The 23890-nt window shown below is 38.7% G+C and overlaps 2 protein-coding genes, 1 long non-coding RNA gene and 1 other non-coding gene across 23 annotated transcripts in view; 2 read left to right on the top strand and 2 right to left on the bottom strand.

Annotated features, from left to right (window-relative positions):
* Window positions 1-14760, top strand: part of rint1 (RAD50 interactor 1) — a 40466-nt gene extending 25706 nt beyond the window's left edge. For 2 of the 10 annotated variants that reach the window (XM_069908273.1, XM_069908281.1), the window contains exons 11-14: window positions 26-206; window positions 4900-5018; window positions 6912-7120; window positions 7879-8634. In XM_069908273.1, the coding sequence (XP_069764374.1) occupies window positions 26-206; window positions 4900-5018; window positions 6912-7120; window positions 7879-8027 (658 nt within the window). In that variant the 3' untranslated portion in view covers window positions 8028-8634. The other 8 variants (XR_011347930.1, XM_069908275.1, XM_069908274.1 and 5 more) reach the window with 8 other exon arrangements.
* The window catches only part of LOC138748315 (plexin-B2-like), a 217020-nt gene continuing 205892 nt past the window's right edge, over window positions 12763-23890 (bottom strand). For 10 of the 11 annotated variants that reach the window (XM_069908265.1, XM_069908264.1, XM_069908269.1 and 7 more), the window contains 8 exons: window positions 22716-22800; window positions 21394-21545; window positions 18654-18814; window positions 17398-17545; window positions 17119-17183; window positions 16425-16500; window positions 14652-14726; window positions 12763-13593 (listed from right to left, as the gene is read on the bottom strand). In XM_069908265.1, the coding sequence (XP_069764366.1) occupies window positions 13489-13593; window positions 14652-14726; window positions 16425-16500; window positions 17119-17183; window positions 17398-17545; window positions 18654-18814; window positions 21394-21545; window positions 22716-22800 (867 nt within the window). In that variant the 3' untranslated portion in view covers window positions 12763-13488. Of the gene's footprint in view, window positions 13594-14651; window positions 14727-16424; window positions 16501-17118; window positions 17184-17397; window positions 17546-18653; window positions 18815-21393; window positions 21546-22160; window positions 22240-22715; window positions 22801-23890 lie in introns of those variants that run through there. The other variant, XM_069908271.1, reaches the window with a different exon arrangement.
* Window positions 21968-23890, top strand: part of LOC138748329 (uncharacterized) — a 37180-nt gene continuing 35257 nt past the window's right edge. The window contains exon 1 of the long non-coding RNA XR_011347937.1: window positions 21968-22109. This is a non-coding gene — a long non-coding RNA (uncharacterized lncRNA). The remainder of the gene's footprint in view (window positions 22110-23890) is intronic.
* LOC138749113 (U6 spliceosomal RNA) lies at window positions 23056-23162 on the bottom strand. The gene has a single exon (XR_011348426.1). It is a non-coding gene; the product is annotated as a U6 spliceosomal RNA (small nuclear RNA).

The raw sequence follows: 23890 nt of genomic DNA, 5'->3' as shown, positions 1-23890 counted from the left end.
CTAATGTGAGCTCTTGGTTTCCTAGGTGGTTGTTCTTGCCATCTCAGTCAGATCAAGCAGTGATGACTTTGTCCAGTTCAATCTGTCCACTATTACTGACGCTTCGAGACCTATTATTGCAGTTGCAGCAGGAACTTTGTCATTCACTTTTTAAATCTTTTTGGCAAAAGCTTGCTGAGAAGTTGGACTTGTTCATCTACCAAGATGTAAGTAGTTCATTTTTATTTGACACACAAATGAGATGCTCTGATTACAGCTTGTTTAAACTTGAGTGATTCAGCCTTGTACATGGAATGAAGAAAGGAACCTTACTCTGGTGTTTGATATTTTTTAAAAAGTGCTTTGCAAATTGTTTTAGTGACTACTATTTTGCCAGAAAATTGTCATTCATTTGTGTATTACCAAGGAACAACCTTGGAGCTTATACAGAATTTTCCATGAAATAGGCCATTTGCTTCAACCAGTTTTCACTCGCACATATTTCTCTGCAAATAAGCAGGTTCTTGCAGATCTTCAACCTCTTTCCCTTCATCCATCTATAATCAAATTTTACATTCTGACAAATTGCTTGTCCCTTGATCTTGGAAATTAATTCCTTTTTCTCAGAACTCATCCTTGATTTTCTGTATCTCCTGCACTGAGTCTAATTTTTTTTCCTGAATGAATTAAGGCAGTTTACTTGTGACGTGAGCATCTTTTGATAGATGATTCAACAGTATTCAGTCCATTCTTGAGGTATATATTAACGATTTAGACTTAAATATAGGAGATGTGTTAAAAAAAGCTTTTTGAAAGTGAAAAAATTGTGTTGTTCACAGTAAGGAACAAGACATCAGAACATAATGGAAGGTGGAGTTGGCCATTTGACCTTCCCTCTGCCATCAGATTTCTGGAGGAATAATGAACCATATACACCACCTTACTTTCTTTTTCTGGCACTTTTTTTTATATATCAGGTAGTTTATGTAAATGTTTGCACTGTGAATGCTGCCACAAAACAACAAATTTCATGAAATACATTATGCAATCAAAATAATAGACTAATTAGCCTTGGGCCTCATTTCCTTTTTTGTACTAATTCACCCTAGCCGTCACTTCCCAGAATTTAGCTACATCCTCTTTACCCCAAACAATCTAAGGCAGTGGTTCTCAACCTTTTTCTTTCCACTCACATACCTCTTTAAGTATTCCCTATGCCATAGATGTTCTGTGAGGGTTTGCTTAGTGTATGTGAGTGGGAAGAAAAAGTTTTAATCGCACCTAATTGACTTGTTATGGGCACGGTTTCATAACTCCAAATGAAATGGGCCGATGACACTTTTTCTCAAGCAAAATATTTCCGTAACAATTGGGTCTAGAGCAGTGACTCTCAACATTCCCTTCCCAGTCAGATACCACCTTAAATAATCCCTTACTAATCACAGAGCACTGATGGCATATGGATTACTCAAAGTGGTATGTGAGAGGAAAGAAAAAGGTTGAGAACCATTGTTCAAGAGTAAAAAAAAATTTCAGAGATTTACCAGAGAAGGAAAGCTTCAGATTATCAAAAGATGTAGATAAACAAGTCATTCGGTCAGCTCAGTGGAAATAGAATTAACTTCTTATGAATATGGAGAAATGCATTGGGGGATGTGCATCAAGACAAGGAATACACAGTAGAACTGGGGTCATTGAAGGATATTGCCACAGCATCCTTTGAGGTGGCAAACATTTTTTTTTAAATAAAAATGTCAGAAACATTTAGCACCATCCCCATCAATGGAAAGAGAGGAAGTTAATGTTTCAGTTCCGGTATCTTCCATCAGCACTGGAAAAAAATGAAAACAAACTTATTTTCAATGATGGGATAGGATGGTTGAGCAAAGGGAATATCCAAGATATTTAAAGAGGCAGTTAAATTGCACATCATGTTTCTTTCTGTAAATAATAGCTATGAAACATGCTGAGCAGGACATGAATTAAAAATCTCTAAATTTCTTGTTCCATTCCATTCAACTGCTCTACTGTGAATTCTCTCTGAGGGATGCCTACCTTGAATAAGTTATTTTACTCTTCGAATGGAGTTCTGTGATTCGCTCTCACTGCTCCCCATCTACACTGCCTGCTGATCTCAAGCTCTACGACCATGACTTGCTTGCCCTGTGTCCTTCCTAGCATCCCTTCTTTCCTCCTCTCCTTTGTTTTGACTCAGGCACCTGCCTGCATTTTGCTCATACCTTGAAGAAGGGCTCAGGCTTGAAATGTTTATTGTATATCTTTGTCACCTATAAATGCTGCATGACTTGCTGAGTTTCTCCAGCAATTTTATGTATTTTCTACAATCACAGCATCTGCAAACTCTTGTTTCAAGCCCAAAATGATAATGGCTAATTCTGATACAGACAGGAAGAGCAAGTTTCCTTGTATTGAGAATTTAATTTTTGGGTCCTGAAGACTGTGTGCATCTTGATTTTTCTCTTAAAGGTTGCAAAACAGGAATGACAAGCTGGTTAAAAAGGCTTTTGAGAAATGAAGGTTTTACACAGAAATAAGGAAGAATTCTGTTTTTTTTAAAATTTCATACTTGCCTCTGGAGTGGTCTTTCACACAGCACTTTTCGTAAGCACTTTTACTCTGCCTTCCTGTGTGCAGAGTTTGTCAGAGGGTAAACGGTGTATTCATTAGCCCAGTTTCTTGCGGAGTGCCTGCGGTCAATTTACACTACAGCCACTCCATAAAAATATGTAGTGGTCTTGGTAGAAAAATTACAGGATGGAATTTAGCAAATCAATTCCGTCAGGACATATTTAGACTGACAGCAGAGCAGAAAATTTGCACAACTGGAACCTTTCTGCCAGATGCAGGTTCTAGCTGCGTGGGGATCATGAGTAAAGAAGACGGCCATTGCTCCTGCATTGAGCCAGCTTCTCCCCCACCGAGTGCTGGGGGCTGAGTCACCTTTTTACCGAGTGTAAGAGAGGTGCCCACAGGGCTGAGGGCACGGAATAGGGACAACCTACCCCCACCTCAAATGTCCAGCCTCCAAAAACACCGCAACTGCAGTATAAACACCCTGCCTGTGAGAAAGGCCATTCCAGAGGTAAGAATGCTTAAAAAAAAAATTCAGTATATCTCATTTACTTCTGTGTAAAAATCCAGTTAATTGAGCTAGGTTTTCTCTTTATAAAGATGGAGGATGAGAGGTGGACTTAATCGAGGTGCATATAAATCAGAGCATAGAGTACAAGAGTTGGGAGGTAATGTTAAAATTGTACAAGGCATTGGTGAGGCTAAATTTTGAATATTGTGTTCAGTTCTGGTCACCAAATTATAGGAAGGATGTGAACAAAATAGAGTTCAGAGAAGATTCACCAGAAAGACACCTGGGTTTCAGCACTGAAGTTATAGAGGAAGGTTAAACAAGTTAAAACTTTGAAGGGGATAGATAGAGTAGATGTGGATAGACTTTTTCCATTGAGGATGGGGGAGATTCAAACAAGAGGACATGAGCCCAGAGTTAGGGGGCAAAAGTTTAAGTGCAACACAAGGGGATACTTCTTTACTCAGAGAGTGGTGTCTATATGGAATGAGCTTCTGGTGCATTATCTTTTAAGAAAAATTTGGATAGGTATATGGAGGGTTATGGGCAGGTCGGTGGGATTAGGGGAGTATAAGTATTTCAGCCCGGACAAGAAGGGCTGTGATGACCTGTTTCCGTGCTGTAATTGTTAAATAGGTGTATAAGATTGAGAGGCATGGATAGGGTGAACAGTCTGCACCTTCTTCCCAGGACAGCAATGGCCAATACTAGCAGTCATCTATTTAAGATGTGTGGAGGAAAATTGAGAGATGTTAGAGGCACGTTTTTTTTTAAAAAACAGAATGATGGGTGATTGATTTCACTGCATAGATCTAAATTTAGAGAGGCATTTTCGCCCACAGATCAGCCCAATTCCACTCAATTAACCTACACCCCTAGTATGTTTCAAGCAATGAGAGGAAACTGGACAGCGGAGGATTCGAACCCTGGACCTAATGGGTGTAATGGTGTTGCGCCAACTTTGCCACCCTGGTCACCACATTACAGGGAAGATGTAATTGCAGTGGAAAAAGTGCAAAATGGTTGACAAGACTCTTAAGATTATCACTCTGAGAGAAGATTGGATAGACTGGGATTATTTGGGATGAAAGAGGTTGATTTTTGAAAGAGGAGAACGTCCCAGAGGTCCTGGAATGGAAACCTCATTATGGGAGCAGATGCAATGGAGACAGGAATTAATAGAATCCTTGTGGGAGGCAATGGGAAGTGATGTAACTGAGGTAACTGGGATTTAGTTGGTTTTCGATGTCTGTAATTTGTCTCCTCAGATGTATAGCGGTTAAGAAAGGGAAGAGTGTTTTTTACTGATTTATGTATGACAAAGAGCTCAGTCATCAAATGTTGGTTACCTTTTACTTGCTATGTATGTATGTATTTATGCTGTGTGACCTATTGAGTTTCTGCAGCAGTTTTGTGTATTGCATTCAACCCTAGAATCTGCAGATTTTCTTGTTTAACTGAATTTTTATACATTCAATTCAGAGCCTTATAAACATTGAATCATGTTTCCATTTTTAGCTTTCCATTTTGATCTCTCATTGGAGTTGTAATTTGCACACATTATGGGTGATCTTCAAATATTTGAGTACATCCTTAATTAAACAGCATAAAAATGTTTTAAATATACATTAACAGGGACTGGGTGGAACAGAAAATTGCTCATCAATTTGAATATCATTTTCAAGTTAATTTTGAATTGTGTAAGCAAATTTAACATTTGAGGTTTGCCTTTGGATAATCTAAATACAAGTACCTGCAGCCTTAGTAAAGGGTTACCATTGAATTTTGTAATTGTTTCAGTATTTTTAATTGCACAGATTATACTGGCAAATCACTTCAATGAAGGTGGAGCATCTCAGCTGCAGTTTGACATGGCACGGAATCTTTTCCCACTGTTTGCTCACTATTGTAAGAGACCAGAAAACTACTTCAAGCAGTAAGTAAGATAAGAGTGAGAGATTAATGTTTCCCCGCAAAATTGGATGATGGTGGTAACTTTCTTTGTTTCGAAACAACTCCAATTAATTTTGGTGTGAGGGGCAGGCAGGAATTTTGTTCATTAATTCAGTTTTCAAGATCTGGGCATCATTGATATCTTTTTGAACTGCTGCAGACCTTCCAGAGAATGTTTGCCCACAAAGCTTTTGGGTAGGAAATTCTAGATATTAGATGCAATGATGATATACAGTAATTCATAGGGTGAAATGAGTTTGTGGAGATTGCATGCACATCCTGCCACAAAACTTGATGGAAGGGAATTTTGTAGCTGATATATTTAAAGCAGATAGTGCACCAGCAGTGGAGAGAATAAATGTTCTGGCCTAGTGAATGGCTTGATCTATTCTGGAGGATTCATTTATTCTTGAGTGTTTTCTGTTGTAATCCTGACTTGTGAAGATGGTGGGGAACCTGAGTTGAAGGAGGTGAGTCACTCACCACACTATATCCACTACAAACCTGCTCATAATATCATATAGTTTTATAGCACAAAAGCAACCCCTACAGTCCAACTTGCTTACTTGAGCTATTCCCATTTGTTTGCATCAAACCAATATCCCTCTAAACCCCTTTGTCCATTGTTACGAGCCCAGAGGACCCCAAAACCCAGGAGCAATAGATATTCACCAAGACAAATGGTTACTTAAACAAAAGTTGCTTTTAATGATCTTGAAACATGAAAACAGGATCAAACTTTAACTTATAACTTAACTCCCTTCTAATTCTAATTGCACGTGTATCTAAGTTCAGGAAAGTTATTTGATTCACAGTCCAATCTCACTTCTCATTCCTCCAAGTTTACTAGTTGAAGGCAATTCTTATACTGTGCACAGAATTTAAAATTTATGAAGTTCACCGGGCTTTGGTGCTTCGGTTACCACTCAGGAAAGTTCTTGTCAGTTTTCAGAGAGAGATTTGATATTCGCTGGACACTCACAACTGATTCCTTGTATCCAGCCACTTCAGTGTGTGACAGATTATGTTGTGTTTGTGTTGCATATAGATATGTTTTTGGGAGATAAATTGGGGCAGGATTTTTTAGTGTAGGTCACATACAAACACTTTGGATCTGATCTTATTAAAAATACTGGAGCTCTGCTCATGGCAGGGTCAAGAGCCTTTGAAAAAGATTTGGAGAGTACTCAAGGTACTTCACTAATAGATTAGTGTTTACAAAAAGGCAAGAGATGAAAACTCGTTGGAGCTGCAGGCTATCTGGAGTGGTCACCACAAAGTTCCTTTTTGTTTCTCTCATTTCAAGTGAAACATTAGGCAGCCAGTCCTCTCCTCTTGTATGAACCAAAAGGACTTTGACCAGACTAAAATAAACATTCACAACCTGTCTTTCAAATGGGGTTTTTCCACAAGCTTTCCAGCTTGCAAAACCACATGATTCTCTTAGAACAGCAAGCTGCAGCTCTGATGACTTATTTTATTTGTTGCTTTTCAAAACAACAATCCATTTGTGAAGTCTCCCCAAAGTTTTTGAAAGCCACCCTGTCTAGCTTGAGCAGAGCTCCAGTATCTTAAATGAGATCTATTTTGAAGTATTTTTATGCGACCTACACTAAAAATAACCTGCCCCAATTTATCTTCCAAAAACATATCTGTCACACCATGTAGTTATCTAAATGTCTAATTGTTTCTACCAATCCTATGGAAAATGTTGCCCAGGATCCCTTTTATATTCCCTTCTTAATTTAAACCTATGCCCTTTTTTAGATTCCAGAGATTGCAAATTGTCAATAGTTTAAAAATTCATCATCATAAAAATATTTAGTAATTCTACTGTATCAGATAAGACTATGGTGTGGTTTTTTTCTCCCTTTAGAGTGAAAGAAGCTTGTATCATCCTGAACCTGAATGTGGGTTCAGCACTATTGTTGAGAGAAGTACTGCAAACTACTTCTGGTACTGCAGCTGATGCTGTCAGTGAGCAGCCCACAGCTTTTACTGCTTTGAATGAAATTGGAATTTATAAACTGGCCCCACAGGATGTGGCGATCCTTTTGAATTTAAGAACAAACTGGCCAAGTTCTGGTAAATAAGTAAACATTTCATTATACATACCTCTTCCCTTCTCTGTAAACAAATTGTGAATTAAGTAATGACTAAAATTCCAGCCCAGAATTTTGCAATGCAATTGATTGTATTTAAATAATAGGCCAATGTGTGTCCATAATCTGTTCCTTTTAAGCAGCTGGTTTATGAATAAAGAGGTAGATGGCCTTAAGGTTCAGAATTTTAAAAACGTTAAAGCAATTTCAAAATCATTTAACTCCATGAATGTATTCTAGAATTTCTTTAAAATATGTACACTTACTTATTGGAAGTTTGTATTAAGAAACGAGCTGATCCAGTTCACAAGCTGAGGATTGTTAATTAAACCTGTACCAATTCCACTCAATCTGCTGAAAGTAGATTGTCTGTTTTTTCCTTGTCCACTGCCATACTGAAATGTTTATTGAACTGTCACATTGAAACAGCAATGAAGTTTCCTAGTATGATGCAAATTAACTGTGGATATCTGGTTGGTCTGAAGTACTCACAGGTCATCAGAAGCAAGAGCTTACATTTGGGAATTTTCTGAGATGGCAAGACTACAAAAGTAGGAAATTGCAATTCTCAATGCACCAAAATTGTCTTGGTGTGTGAATTTTATTGAGAGAATCCTTAATGTGGCTGCTGGGAATATAATACAATCTAAAATTGTCTAGAGGGTGATGTGAGCCATTTGCTAAGTTTATGGAAATGATTGTAGAAGAGTTAAAATCATTCCCTTGCTTTTGTTCTTTCAGCAAGAAACAGCTCTTATCCTATACCAGGGGTACCCAAACTTTTTAGACCATTGACCCCCCCAGGCATGGAATCTCCGGTGCTGGACCAGATGGGGTGGGTGGGGGCGCTACCAAAGGTACAAAGAACACACACCTCTTCTCCGCTCTAGCCATCCTCCCGTTTGCTCTCAACTTTTATTCAGAGGCCGAAGCCAAATGCAGCATGGCAACCACCAAGGCCCGCTCTCATGAGAGGTTGGCCACCACTTCCATAGGCACTATTTTCCGTTGATTTGCCCCAGCTTTCCACTGCAAATGTTCAATCGGCTCCCCTGGCATCAATCACTTTGGAGATCTCTGCCCCTTTACCTTTATTTCTTTATTCCAGTTGGACCTAAACAGATGAACCTTTTCAAATGCTATATGGGCCAGCTGCATATCAGTGATGGAACCAAGACAGATGATGGGATGGGGAAAGAGATGACAGCCAGCAGTTTCAATGTTTCACACTAGGTTTCTTCAGGTGCATTCTCCGAAAAGAATGTGCCTGCAGAAGTGGAAGTGGCCCTTTGAATTGCCGTTCAGGTGGCAGCGCTGGCCACCTGAAGGGACAGCTGCACCGGATGCGCCTCTGAGTGCACTCCGGCTCCTGTCCCTTTGGGCTGTCATGTTTGGGATGGCTGGCTGTCAGAGCTGGGACAGCCGGCACGGGCTATCTCCACACTGATTCTGCTCTCCTCTAACAGCCCGATATGAGGTCCCACGGTGGAGGGCAGCCGGGAGGGGAGCTGTCAGACGCTCACCAGCTGACTGTCATCACCTTAGCAGCTGCATTCATGTGCCGGGGTGGGGGGGGGGGGGGGGGGAACCTCAGTGCTCCTGCGATTATCCCTCCTGGATGAGGTTTACAAAGCGCCTCCTGCGCTTTCAAGTGGCCTCCCGACAGCTGCATATGGGCATAATATGCGGCTTTACAATCGGGGATTTTGGCCACGTGAAAGTGCCTACTGTTAGTTCGAAACAAAAAAATACAGTCCTTAGTCCAGAGGAAGAGTCAACAAATCACCCAGTTGAGGCAAGAAGCAAAAATAACCAACTCTTTAGTTATAACCCCAGGGTTGCAATGAGGCAATGAACCATTATGGAGGTGCTAATTATTTGAAGGCAATCACCCAGCCTGAAAACCTCAAATGTTGAGAAATTCTGTGTGATAAACTGGCAAAGAATAAAAACACAAAAGGCACTTTTACACAGCACCTGAAAAGCAGAAATTTTGCACAAATTTTCTGCTCTGCTGTCCTGACAGAATTAAATTGTTAAATTCCATCCCATACACCAAGACCCCAACAGATTTTTGAGGCTGCAATGTAAAATGACTATGACATTCCCCCTCTGACACAGGAAGACTGTAAAAATGCGCCTGTGTAAATGACCATATCGGGACACACCTGAGGTAAGTATGCTAATTTTTTAGAATAATTCCCAAGTTTCTGTGTGTGTTTAAAAAAAATATATATTTTGGGCCGAGTACTTCAAAGAATAAGCAAAAAAAAAAAAACCCAGGAGATCTCAGAATTCAGTGCTGGAGTCTGACCAATGTTGGAGTCTCAGAATACAGACAGGGTTGGAGTTTGACCAACGAAAGATGTTAATTGGATATAAGGGGAGAGCTGAGAATCAATTGTGGCAAACAGATAGGGAAAAAGGAGAGACAAGAAGTGAGTGGGGGGGTGGGTTTTTTAACGAGAGCCAGAGAAGTCAATATTAATGCCATCAGGTTGGAGGAGCACAGTCGAAATATAAGGTGGTGTTCCTCCAATTTGCGTGTGGTCTCAGTAGTGCAGGAGACAGTGGATAGACACGTCAGGAAGGGAATGGGATTGAGAAATGAACTGGTGGCCGCTAGGAGATCCACGCTTGTAGCAGCAGACAGAGCTGAGGTGCTCAACAAAGCGATTTCCCCCAGTCTGCACCCAGTTTCTCTGATGCAGAGGAGAGATCACCAGATGCAGCAATGACCCCTACAGATTCACAAATGCAATGTTACTTTTCTTGGAAGGAATGTTTGGGGCCCTGAATGTGGGTGAGGGAGGAGGTGTGGGCACAAGTGGAGCCTCTCCTGCAGTCACGGGTAGGTACCAAGGGGATGATTGGTGGGGAGGGAGGAGTGGATAAGGGACTCGTGAAGGGAGCAGTCCTGCAGAAAGCAGAGAAGGGAGGAGATGGGAATGTGTTTTGTGCTGGGATCACAAAGTCGATGGCAGAAATAGCAGAGGAGAGTGTGTGGATTATGGATGCTGGTGGGATGGTAGGTGAGGACTAGAGAAATTTTGTCCTGGCACCATCCAATTGGGTGGCATTATTATACACTTCTTTGGCTTTTGTTAAAATCCACTCCCCCAGCTCGGTCTCTCCTTTTTCACTGTCTCCTTTCGCACATACATAATCAATTCTCCCCTTATATCCAATTAACATCTTTTGTTGGTCTGGACTCCTCCCCCAGCCAGAACTGTCTGTTTTCTGAGATTTCCTGCTTATTCCTTGAAGGGCTAAGGCACGACTTGTCAGCAATACATCTTTGTCTGCAACTGAAAGATCAGCTGAGTTCCTCTATAATTTTGATCCATTTTTACCACAATCACAGCAAACTTTTGTGTTTCGCTGGGAAAGAATAAAGTCCATCAGATTTATCACTGTTTGTGAAACTAATAAGGAACCCAAAAGAATGGTTCTGTTTTATTTCAGTGTAATTTTATCTTGAAATTCAAACATTTGTCTTGCTGTCCTTTACAAACAGGAGGCAGGAACTGGGGTGAAAAATATCAATTAGAAGTTTTAAAACTGCTGCCAAGGCTGGCAAGTCAATTTGTGTGGATTTATTGGAGCAACTTCTATATGAAAGTAACATAAATAGCACTGAAAAATAGACACTTTTTCAATAAAACTGAATCAAAGTCAATTCTATAAAGGTACAAATTAGTGATGGAAAGGAGTGGGGGGGAAAATTAAGAGGTTGCAGGTTTTATTAGAATAAGAGTTGCTAGAATCTATCTCTATCTGGAATTAATGCGCATATACAACCTGATGTAACAGCGTTCTCTGATCATCAATGCAAAACAGGCAGAGACACAACCAGACATAATAAATTAATAGATTTCAGATTTGTTGTCAGAGTGCATACATGACATCACTTACAACCTTGAGATTCCTTTTTCCTGCAGGCAAGGCAATAATTACCACTTATTGGAAATGCAGAAAAATTACACTAAGTACACGTGTAAACATAAAAAGTCTGGAGGTAAAAAAAAAACAGGATGAATGGGCGCAGATTAAAAGTGAAAAGAGCATTATTTGCAAGTAAGAGCAGAAATTAAAAATGTCACTTCCAGACAGAGGAGTGATAATAACATGTTTGTCAGAGTGCAGAAGCATTGGGGCTCAAATCTTACACTGAGGAAGCATGGTCCCAACTTGTCTCCTATATGGAGCAGGTCCCTCAGAAGGAATGTTGGATTCAAGCTAATCAACATTGGTCAGTGTGACACCAGCCCTTCTTTCATAAATTGCCTTTGACAAATAGCTAAACAGGCTTTTAGAGATCAAATACAACATCCACTGATATTCAAAAAAAGCTAATGTTTTAAAACAAATGTTTACATTTGAAATAGAACTGAAAATATTCAAGTCATTAAAAAATAGAAATGATATTCATCCTTTGTCGCAATAACCATGAGGTTCAGCATTGGAGCACAATGGTTCTCTCCAGTCCATGCCAATTAGCTGTACATCAAAAAAAAATCAGGTCTTACCAGATCAAACTGCTGGCATTTTGTTGGATGTCTTGGATCATGATTTGAGAAGATTTTTTTCCCCCATCTGTGAGGAAAGGCAAAACTCTAGCCCAATAAGGTCACCACTAAAAAAAAATCAAATGGAAAATTAAGTTAAACATTTCCTGAGATTAAAGAAAACATTGAACTCGGCACAATGTGGAGTTGTAAAGCAAATTGTGCAGGGGCACTTAAGAGGTTAAATTATCCTATTAGGGAGAAGAGAATAAGTAGTTAAATGAGGAGCCTTAAGTAGATATTTTAAAATTGTGATCTATGTGGGCCAAATAGTCCATTTCTGTGAAATTCATTCTTAGATAATTTAAGACTTTTGAATAGTTTAGCAGATGATAGTGTTATATGGAAAAATAGTCAGACAAATATCGAGATTACAAGTCCAATGCAGAAACCAAATGATTGTTGTAAAATAGAAAAACGCAAAAGCTGCAGGTCCTGGAATCTTGAGCAAACAAAAGTTTGCTGGAGAAACATAGCAGATCAGATAGCATATTCTGCAACATTAACAAATATTCAACTTCACAGAATTCTGACATTCATATAATGAATGTGATGGAGTTATTAAAGGAGTTAAATCTTGTGGTTATATATATATATAACCTAGAGGAGAAGTGGCAAAGAGTGTGTGCATCATCCATGCTCATTGAAGGATCTAAATTACATCGAGCCATAATCAGTAATTTATACAATTCAAGTGCTATTTGGCCATGTAGATCTGTGCCAGCCTGATATCTGTCTTGTTTTTTAATGTGCCAGTTTATCCTGAACCTGGTCCATTCCTGGACTTGATTGAAGACCAAGTCTAAACAGAGCATAGCAGGTATCATCTAGCCGAGCATACTTAGAGGTCCAAAATGCTTTGAAACCTACCAGTTGTCAACTTGATTTGGCTGATTTACATTATATAAAGTTACCCAGTGTTTTACGCCAATGTTGAAGCTACGCAATTGTAAGCAGAATTAACAAATGCAGCGTAGATCACATCAGTAACCATTCTTCAGTATTAACTTGTAATGATTTTTAATAAACAAAAGGAAACCATTTAATTCACAGGGAATAAATAAAACGCTGAATTTATTTGCCACACCATCTCCCAAATTATATCAAAAATATCAAAGACATTTCAGTAGTCACTAGCTCTATTTGTAAAAAAAAACTCTAAAATGTCATTTTAACATAAATTTACAGGCATTCTCTACTTGGTCTGTTTTACATACAATTAAGAAATAATTTGTCATTAACATTCCATAGTTTCAGTCTCAAAGTGAACAAGGTAAAATGATAAGTATAAAAATCATGCCATTTCTGTTGTAACAATCAACTAGAAAATGTATCGAATGCACATAATAAATGGCAGGACTTTTAGCAATGGACTAATGAGTTTTTTAAAAAAAACTGCTCTTAAAGGTGAAGCATTAGATGATTAGAAGGAAATACTGTACAAGGCTCAACCTACAAAAAGAGCAGAATGTGGTCCCAATCATTAAAGCAGTTTAGGGCTCAGATAATTTATATTGTTGAAATAAAACGTATTTTAATACATGACATTCTTATTTCAGCAACTAGGTTGTTTACATTTTTACGACAATTCTCCACAGGGTTTATAGACCAAGTTTATAATACAATATAGAATATTAGTTAATTTACAAAATAATGGACTTCAAGCTTTGAATTAATTAAGAACTGCAAAGATGATAAGCAGAGTAAAAATAACACTATTTTCTTCTCTAGGTAATAAAATTTAACATCTGAGCTTCCACAATGGACGACGGCCATGAAATGGTCAAAGGTCTGTTGTTTTATTCTCAAGTGCAGCTGCTATTTGCTGCAATCGGACAGAGAGCTGCATCTTTTGTGCTGCTGGATCTTGTTCTAAGGCATTTATTATCTGCAAACCAAAAAAATTGCCATGTTAATACTGAAATGAAACTACAGGTTAAAACAGTTGTTCCTGCATAGAAGGTGAATCTAAAAAGTAGCTGATGAGCAAAATTCTAATAAGGTTGTCATACTAGTTATCATGTGCCCATTATGAGCGGCATAGTTTGCATAGCAGTTAGCATTTCTCTATTACAACATCAGCGACCAGAGTATGAATCCTGCGTTCTTTGTAACAAGTTGGTTCATCTCAGTGTGTCTGCACGGGTTTCCTCCCACCCTTCAAAACATGGGAATTCGAGGTTAATTGGAATATTTGGTCGGCACATGTTTCTGGACCAGAAGGGCCTGTTACTGTGCTGTGTGTCTCACTGCAACAAAATATACAGATTTAATTTAAACTTTTTCTACTTTCATGGGCACCAGTCTTTACTGCAAGAGGAAGTGTCTGAAGAAAGCAGCCTCTATTCTCAAGGACTCCTGCCCATGCCATGCCTTCTTCACTCGGCTACCATCAAGAAAAATGTACAGGAGGCTGAAGACCAGCTCTTCCCCCTCCTCAAATTTCTCAATGAACCATAGACGCAACCTTACTTTGTTTTTTTTCTTGCACTATTTTTTGTATTTATTTTGTAATGTGGTTTATCTAAATGTTTGCACTGGTAACACTGCTACAAAACAATGAAATTTGTGGCATGTTCATGATAATAAATTCTGATTTTATATGTAGTACCAAAAGTAAACAAATGTTTTAAAATACGCAGCATAGACCACACATTTTATTTTTGACCTTAGAGGTTTCCTCCAGGTCCTTCCACATCCTAAAGATATGCTGGTGCATTAAAACGGTCACTGAGTCACCCCTCGAACTAGGTGAATGGCAAAAGAATCAAAAAGGAGTCGATGGGCACATGTGAGAGAGTGCAAGTTGCCAGAGGAAACAAAGAGGATAAACTGGACTAATGTATGCAATAATTTTGAGCAACACCAGTATGAACCCAATGATGTCACTACAGATGGAGTATACCAAAAATGAAAAATAGCATTATTATTAAACCAGAAGCTCACCTCATCATAGTATTTGTTTGTGTATTGGTATAACTGATGTAATGCTACCACAGTATTCAGTTTGTCTGTATGAGCCTGGAAAATAAAACACAGTAGGAATGACCTGAAATTCTTGCACTTTTGTAATAATTAAATAATCTGAGTGGCAGGTCATGATCATACAGGAACCAGAACAATAGATCATTCCTGCCCTGTACCATCCCTCCAGTTCCAAAACATGGACATGCCAGCATTCCTGTCTTTATCTGTGGTCAGTTTTTGTAAGCATGTGATAATACAGGTATCAAGCAATACCCCATCATTGCTTCTCCACAGCCTTCTGTTCGTCTTGCAGAAGTCACCTCAACTTCATCTCAAAACTGGATAGCCACTAGAAACATGATGCATAATATGTGAGAAAGTACTGCCAGCCAGTTTCACAGTTTTCTCACTGTTGTAACAATTTAAATGGGACAAACCATTAGAAAATAACTGCAATTGATAGTCCATACCCTTCCTCGCGTGTAACATCAGCACCAAGGCAAATTTCTTCCCAAATAGACACATAACCATATAACCCGTTTACAGCACGGAAACAGGCCATGTCGGCCCTTCAAGTCCGTACTGGTTCACTTGAACAAATCCACTAGCTCCTCCGCAAACTCCTGAGGAAGTAGAGGCTTTCTTAATGATGCCATTGGTGTGTTGGTTCCAGGACATATTAAACGAAATTCTGAATTCAACGCAAAAGATATGCTATATAAATAGACGGCACGATTGGTGTAGCAGATAACACAACACCTTTACAGCACCAGTGATCGGGATTGGTCCGGGGGTGGGGGTGTGTAATTCCCGTGCTGTCTGTAAGGAGTTTGTATGTTCTCCCAGTGTCTGCGTGGGTTTTCTCCAGGGCCTCTGGGGTGTAAATTAGGCAGTACAGACTCATGGGCCAAAATGGCCCATTACCATGCTGTGCGTCTAAAATTAAAAAGACACTGCATTTACAGTTTTGGACTTGGCCGATCTCTTTCCTTACATCCCTTCAGCCATTGAAATCCTAATCTCTGTCCATTTCAAACTCAATGATTCTCTGAAATTCTTTGTGCAAATGTGCTCATCTCCCTCTCCACCTACCAAAAACTTGATTACTCGAAGAACCCTCTCCTACTTGCCTCATGTTCTCTATCATTTCAACCCACTCCAAATTCTTGTTTACCATGTACCCTTTCTGTTCATTTGAAGTTTCAATTCACCACTAATCAGCTTTGCAACCCAAATCTCTTCACCTTTCTCCCCAACCTCAACAAAAACATGCTTATATTTCTAATCTTTTCTGTTTGGATCAGTGCAGGACTTTTTTTTCTCCCCCAGATAATTCAGCACATTCTATTTGCGAAGTGCTTCATTAGTTCAAGTTGCTATTTATCTGATGAGTCAAAAACTATCACGAAACACTGTTCTCTTGCTCATTTTATTGGGGTGGTAGTTTTATTTTTTCTGTTTGCCGTCCATCTCACAGACTTTGTGATATTGAATGTATTGATCTAGAATTACATGATTTGAATTTATTTTTTTTTTAATTGATAACCTATTTTCATCAAAATAAGACAATACTATAACAAATTGATGGCCGAAATATCACAAAGATTTCTTTCTAAGCATATCCATCTGCCCATTGAACTGATTTGTACATTCTCTCCCCTCAGAAATAAGAAAAACCTACCCATATGTTTTTAGAGAATTTGATTTGAACTAAACATCACACAAGATAGGTCAAAAAGACATAAAACTCACCCTTGAAACCTCAGCTAAGTGTGTATTCATATCTTGATCGCTGACTTGCACCATCTGACGAATACCTTTATAATAGCTGTCAAACAAAAAAAAAAATCGACAAATATAAATCCAAATAATTAGCAAACCTGAATACAAATTAGCCTGCCCCACAAGCAAGAATGGAACAATGCGGTGGATTTCCATGCCAAGAGACGGCAGCGAAGTTTTCCTGATTTTTCCCCAAAGTGAGAAATGATAGTGAGATTAATGGCACAGTTAATGTCACACTAAGTAAACCAGAACTGTACTGAAAATTAATCTCATGGAAAGACCCAAGAGGATTTTAAAATTTGTTCTACACTCGTATTCAGTATACATTTAGGAGGCTCCCACCTTTGAAATATTTCTACAATTAACGTACATTTCTTTTGTCATAGCATTTCTATAATTCCCTTGATATTTAGAAAATTTGGCTTTCCAAAGGCCACATCTTTTAAATTTCTCTGAGGAAAAAAAAATATAACTTTGGAAATTAAAGCAAGCTCTTCCTAGTCAAAAGAAAAAATGAATTGAAATCTCAAATTCAGCAGCAGGAACATTTCAGTGAGACTTTTTGTTGAAACTCCAAAAAGAAATTGAACTTTAAAGTGAAACTGTTTGAAATTTATATGTTTTTTGAAACATTTATTTTGAGGTTATATTCCCCACTTACTCTTCTACCATTTTCTTGTATGTGGAAATTTCTCTCGCATAAAGTAACTTGTTGCTTGGAGAGTCCTGGGAAAGTAAGAAAAAAATACATCTGATAAAAAAATATACCAATAAATTTGTTAACACCATTAAAGGTAAATTTGGAATGCAATTTTAATTGTGGGATTTAAAACAAAATAAATGATGGTTTCATTGCAATCTCCAAAGTAAAATCTGGAAACAGCTTTTCCAGTTGTTCTGATTTTAACTTTTTTTTAAAAACACGTTTTTTTTTACTTACTCTGCTCAGCTTGTATTCATTCTTTGTACACGCATCCATGAAGGTCTGAGCAATCACCGATAAAGATGCATCCACGACTTCATTAACTTTAACATCAAATATAAAGTGTGGATTTTTCAGTATGTTCACCCAGAACCTCAATGGCAAACTGAAAAATTGGAAAAAAAACTTGAGTACGATAATTACTTGAGAAATCTCAACTGCCATTAACAAGAGGTTTGTATGTAGAATCCTTATTCCCACAATAGTACCAATTCTGTGCTCCAAAATAAATCTTGCTCATACAAGGCAAGTCCTTGAAAGTCCCATGATTGTCATTCCCACCATTTTTTCCAATTTAACTTTTTATTACTCTTTTACCTTTTTTGTATGTGATTTTGTGTAATAAATTAAGGCAAAACCTCATGAGATTTTTTTCCCCGTCTGAAGTGGCTGCACAGCAACTACTACGTAAGAATTAAATCTGGTATATTCATCTTGAAAAGAGAATCAATAAGCAATCAATGAGATGAAAAGTCTAGGACATCCATCACATTGGTGGAAACCTACCTAAAATTATTAATGAAGACACGATATGCACAAGGCTTTTTAAGAAAATACAATATATTAAAAAAAAAACATTCTCAGCAGTTGGTATATTTAAACCACAAAAAAGTTTCTTTTTGGGTTAGGTGCCACCTGAACTTGTCAAACAAATCATGTCATCCAGAAGACATTTGAAAATGTTACGATAAACTCCAGCGTAGGCAATAAGTAGTTCTAATTTCAGGTCCGAGCAAAAATATTCAGATCTAGTCCGGTGAAGGCAAAATCTTAACTCCCAAGAAAGCTATTCCCATGAAATGCCTTATTGTGAAGAAAAGACTCAATAACCAATCTTATAACAAACTTCCCTCAAATAAAGCAAGCAACATTTTGAAAGAGAATTTTTAAAACAATCCAGTCATTATTATTTTATAATTTTCTAAGACATGCGACTAGTGGGAGAGTAGAACCACTGAATGTGATGCAATTTTAAATGGACATTAAATGAAATGACAGTAGATAGTTTGCATCCTTAATCACAGACACATTAAGTTTTGCTTTAATGTGGAGGCAGAGACTGATTTTAGAAACCAAACCCATTTGTGTGAATAGAAGAAAGCTCAGTTAGTGCCCACCTAATCTTAAATTCTGTATTCAGCTTCAAGATTAACATCGACGTAGTGATGAAATACAACTTTCTCTGGACAGAAAGGTAGTGATCCAAGTCCTACCTGTTCGTTTTCCAGATGTGAATGGTTTCATCATCCATTATGTCATTCTTGTGTGCTTGTTCATCAAGGAAATCAAAATAATATTTCACAGCCGTTGGAACAATTTGATTTGTACTCAGAACACTTTGGAAGAAATTATCCACGAAGTGTTGCAGGGTCCCCTGTTGTAATTCAAACCAAATATGTTAAAATGCTACTCAAGGAGGCTGTTTATATTGTGGTTATAAACTGCTTACCAGATACAATTCTTTTGTGCTACATTCAAAAAAAATACAGATTTTTAGATTTATTGTCAGAGTAAATACATGACATTACATACAAACCTGAGATTCCTTTTCCCTGCAAATAAAAGAGCTGTAAACAGATAACAAATGTAAACAAAGAAAATCAATAAAGTGCACAAGTAAGAGACCTTAAATGAGTTTCTGATTGGCTTGGTTGTTGAGGAGTCTGATGATAGAGGGGTAGCAATTGTTCCTGAACCTGGTGGTGCGAGTTTTGTGGCACCTATACTTCTTTCCTGATGGCAGCAGCGAGAACAGAGCATGTGCCAGGTGGTGGGGATCTTTGATGATTGCCGCTGTCCTCTGACAGCAGCATTCCCTGCAGATGTACTCATTAGTGGGGAGCCTGTAATGTCCTGGGCTGTGTCCACTACTCAGAGGTATTGGTGTTACTGTACCAGATCATGATGCAGCCAGTGAGCACACTTTCCACCACCCCTCTGTAGAAATATGCCAGGGTTTCTGGTATCATACCAAACCTCCACAAACTCCTGAAGAAGTAGAGGTACTGAGGTGCCTTCTTCACAATGCCATTGGTGTGTTGGATCCAGGAAAGATGGTGACTCCCAAGAACCTACATTTGCTCACTCTATCCACCTCTGATCCTTCAGTGATCACTCGATTGTATACCTCTGGCTTTCCTGAAGTCAACAATCAGCTCCTTAGTTTTGGTGACAGTTGGTGCACCATTCAGTCAAGTTTTCAATCTCCATCCTGTATGCTGGCTCATCCCCTTCCTTTATCCAACCCACTACTGTGTAATTAGTCACAACATAACCATAGAAATTTTGAGCGTAAATATAGCCTCAATCTCATTCTACATCCCCATAATACAGCCAGCAAATATGCTAAACAAAGAAAGCAGTTTTGATTCCATTAGCAACAAGAAAGAACAAAGAGGCTGAGGTTCCAGCTTTTTGTAGAGCATTTTGGAAGTGTTGCATTGTACTTATATTGCACAAAAGAAGTATTAACTTTTCTATAATTATGTATAGTCAATTAGCCACCCAATCACTTGACACAGATTGTTACTTTGATAGGCAAGCAGAGACAAGAAATATGGCACCACATCCTATGCTATAGGTGCTCTGTGGTTAATAAGGGATTACTTAAGGTGGTATGTGAGAGGAAGAAAAAGGTTGAGAGCCACTAGTTTTGGGGAAGAGAGAAAAATGGTCCAAGATTTGAAAAAATGGTGCTTTCTGGGGATGACAACATTTTGGGATTGTCATAAACCAGTAACCCCATAAATATCTCATTTTCAAATGCCTGTAAAATTAGCATTGCTAAATTATTTACGAAGCCAACCTCCCACTATTCTTCGAACATCCCATCTGAACGGTTGACATAGCGGTTAGCGCAACGCCCTTACAGAACCAGCAATCGGGACAGGACCTGGGTTTGAATCCCATGCTGTCTGTCAGGAGTTTGTACGTTCTCCCCACGTCTGCATGGATTTTCCCTTGGGGCTCCGGATTCCTCCCACGGTTCAAAATATACTGGGATATAGGTTAATGTAGTTTGGACGGCATGGACTCATGGGGCCGAATTGGCCTGTTACAGTGGTGTATGTCTAAATTTAAAATTCACCAATGTATTTAAATCTCAAATTATTGATCTGTTCACCAAAGGTGAGGTGGGGGTATATGTACTGGCATAATCCATGTTCACAACTCTGTTGTTTCTTGCAGTTTGGAGAGGAGCAATTCCTGATCCATGCACCCTGATAGAACGCGAGCAATAGGGCACCTGGAGTTATTAAGGGATGCAGGTGACGTGCCAAATTTTCTGAGGAAGTAGTGGCACGAGTGCATTTTCTTGGCCCATCCAAGCCAACTGAATCCCATTTCAGAGGAGCAGCTCCCTGTTTGCCCAGAAATGGTGCGAGTACTCATGAATTAAAACCCAATTCACCCACACCAACCCCTGAACCACACTGCGGGTGATAGGTATATGGAATGAGCCAGCATTGGACACAAACAATTGCAACATTTAACCCTTTGGACTCAGGCCATTTTTAACCTTTCATAATGTAAACTCAGACTGGGTCCTTGGGTAAACTACAGTACGAACATCAGAATGAACCACCTGGTGGTTGGGTAAAAAACCAATCCCGGAAAACAAGGACACAGAGTATAGGCACTTGTTAATAGTCCCTGAAAACTGGGACACTGATTACATGCATTTGTTGGTAGATCCTGAACACAGGAGACGGAGTCCAAAGGATTGAGACATTTAGATAAGTCCAAAGGTAGGAAAGGTTTAGAGCAATATGGGCCAAATGCAAGAAAATGGGACTAGCCTAATTAGCATGGGCGATTGACCAAAAGAACTGTTTCCGTTCGATAGAAATCATGACTCAATTTTCCCCCGAATCACTCGGTCTTGAATGACATTAACATTAGTTTTTAAAACAACAGTTTTAAAATTATTTACTTTAACATACAAAATCTCACCTTTACAGATAGCAGCCTTGTCAAATATATCTCTGTGATTGCTTTGGTCCTCTCTTTCTCTTTCATGCTGCCTCGCTTTGATTTACTTTCATCTACTTCATCTACTTGCCGCACTAAATGCCATCTTCTATCTTCTTCTAAGAGTCCACATTCTGGAATGACCAATTTGAGGGAAAAGTGATAACCAAAACATGCCCACAAGGTCCTTGGTTTAACATCATCAAAATAAATATATAGTGAGATGCATTCAGAAAAAATATGGGGTGAAATCCATCTTGGGCAAAAGCACAAGAGGGCCAATATCACAATAGTTTTACATTGCACTCAATTCTAACCAATGGAATGAAAAAAATCAAGCAGGGTTAAAACACCTGACAATGTGATATGGCCCGCTTTGTGTTATTGCCATCATGCAAAGGGAAATCCCATGGAACCAGACAGAAAGGTGCAGGAGAATGATGTGATTTGCTGTATTAATGTGGAAATGTCAAGAAGGATATCACACCATACTGAGTCACAAAGGGTGTCCTTTGTGACTTGGCTTGGGTATCTGGAACTTTCTTTGAAGGGCAAAACCAACTGCAAGGATCTGAGGAGAGATGGGCATGGAAATGGGAAGGATTGATGCATTCAAGGATTTTAGCAAAGAAAGGGAGATTAGAGGTTGGATTAATTGAGTATATCAAAATCCAACACTATATATCAGTGACTCTAAGGTAAGTGCTCATTGCAAGTCCTTATCAAAAGGGCATTGGCAAAAAACATGCCTGTTCCAATGCTGTTTTCTCCTTCCAAGATACACAGACAGGTCAGGTTAGGCTGGATTCTTCATTCTTTGCAACCTAGCTGATACAAGGCACAAAACTGTCCAAACCTCAGCATGAAAGTTCGTACAGCATGACAGTAATAGAGAGGACACTAGGAGCATAATTTTGGAAAATGAATTAGCATACTGATGGTCTGCCTGACATTAACTTTAGGGAAGCAAAGATGGGTACTTTCATTCAAAATCCCACCTTTCTCAAAATGAGCTACGACAATCTGGCACCGAGTGTGAAAATAAGAATCTTCTGTTTCCATCCCTCATTTCAAAAAATCACAACATTATTCCCAGAAATAGTAAACTGCAAAATTCAGAACTTTAGCAGGTTAATTCAGAACAAAAATATCCCACAATATTCTCTTTCCATTTTTTAAAGCAAGTCTGTATTAGATTATTATTTATGGTCTGATTCCCTGCAAATGCTGAAACAATGAATACTATTTGCACTGGTAATTAACATTGACACTGCTTGTTGGTATTTATGATAAATTGTACTGACTTTCACCGTGGATAATCTGCTGATGGTCGTCTGGTTGCTGAGCGTGTGAATACCTTACTAAAATGAGTGTAGAAAAGTCTCGGACCTGCAAGGACAAGAGAAGAATTCTGCATTAGATACAATAATTCAGATAGAGGAAGGTTTTTTTCAATGTACTAACTGAATGAAAGAAATGGTGTACAGCATTTATCCATTTTAAATATCGCAAACTGTGAGGACAAATTTCTACCCTTACTCTTTACCTGATGTTGCACATGGGCAAAGACTGGTACCTATTACAAGGAATGAGGCAAGTGAAGGGATAATAGAGCACATTTTAAAAAAAAAATATATATTTTTTTAAAGTATGGAACGCTTCACGAATTTGCGTGTCATCCTTGCACAGGGGCCATGCTAATCTTCTCTGTATCGTTCCAATTTTATTATATGTGCTGCCGAAGCGAGCATGATAATAGAGCACATTGAAGTGAATTGATTGGGGTAACACATAGAGGCCATCTGTTTATTGAATAACAAGTGTAAAGTTGAAATAACTGAAGCTAAACGGGATTACATAATTTCCAATTTGTCTACTGCAATACTGGACCAGGTTGGTGATGCAGTGGGGAATTGTAAACGGTCAGTTAGCTGTCAGGTAGATCATGGTTCTGTTCCAAATTATTCATCAGGGACAGAGACAAGCTGCAACATGTATGATTCAAGGTTGGAGCCAGTCAGTGCTGTAAGGGTTCAGCAGTATATTTAACCAACAGGAGCCACCTTACTGGGTCATGTTATGATGATGCCTTTTAAAGCCAATCAGATCTTGTAGCTTCAGTACAATCAAACCCACCCTGCATAAAGAACTTTGATTTAAGTTTTCCCATGAAGCTGAAATTAATTTTACATTTTGAGTGCATGACATATATTGCGACTGAACTGCAAACACATCAGAAAGTGGTATGTGAGCTTCGACGTTATTCTCGATGGCCTCCCGATTGTTTCACCAAATATTGTTATTTGTGCTCTTCTTCTTCAAAGTGAATCTTATCTGCTGCTCTCGGAGTAGCTTTTGTCAAATAGTCAGTCATCCCCTTGACTGGTGATGTCCAGGTGCCTAACCTTTTAACCAGGATCTTCGGGTCCAGTCACCTGCTGTTGTTCCGAATCTTTTGGATTTTGGAATCATTTTGATT

The sequence above is a fragment of the Narcine bancroftii genome, chromosome 13 (genome assembly GCF_036971445.1).
Source record: "Narcine bancroftii isolate sNarBan1 chromosome 13, sNarBan1.hap1, whole genome shotgun sequence".
In the NCBI taxonomy this organism is placed as follows: Eukaryota; Metazoa; Chordata; class Chondrichthyes; order Torpediniformes; family Narcinidae; genus Narcine; species Narcine bancroftii.
The sequence above is the reverse complement of the archived record's forward strand: the minus strand, read 5'-3'. Positions and strand labels throughout refer to the sequence as shown.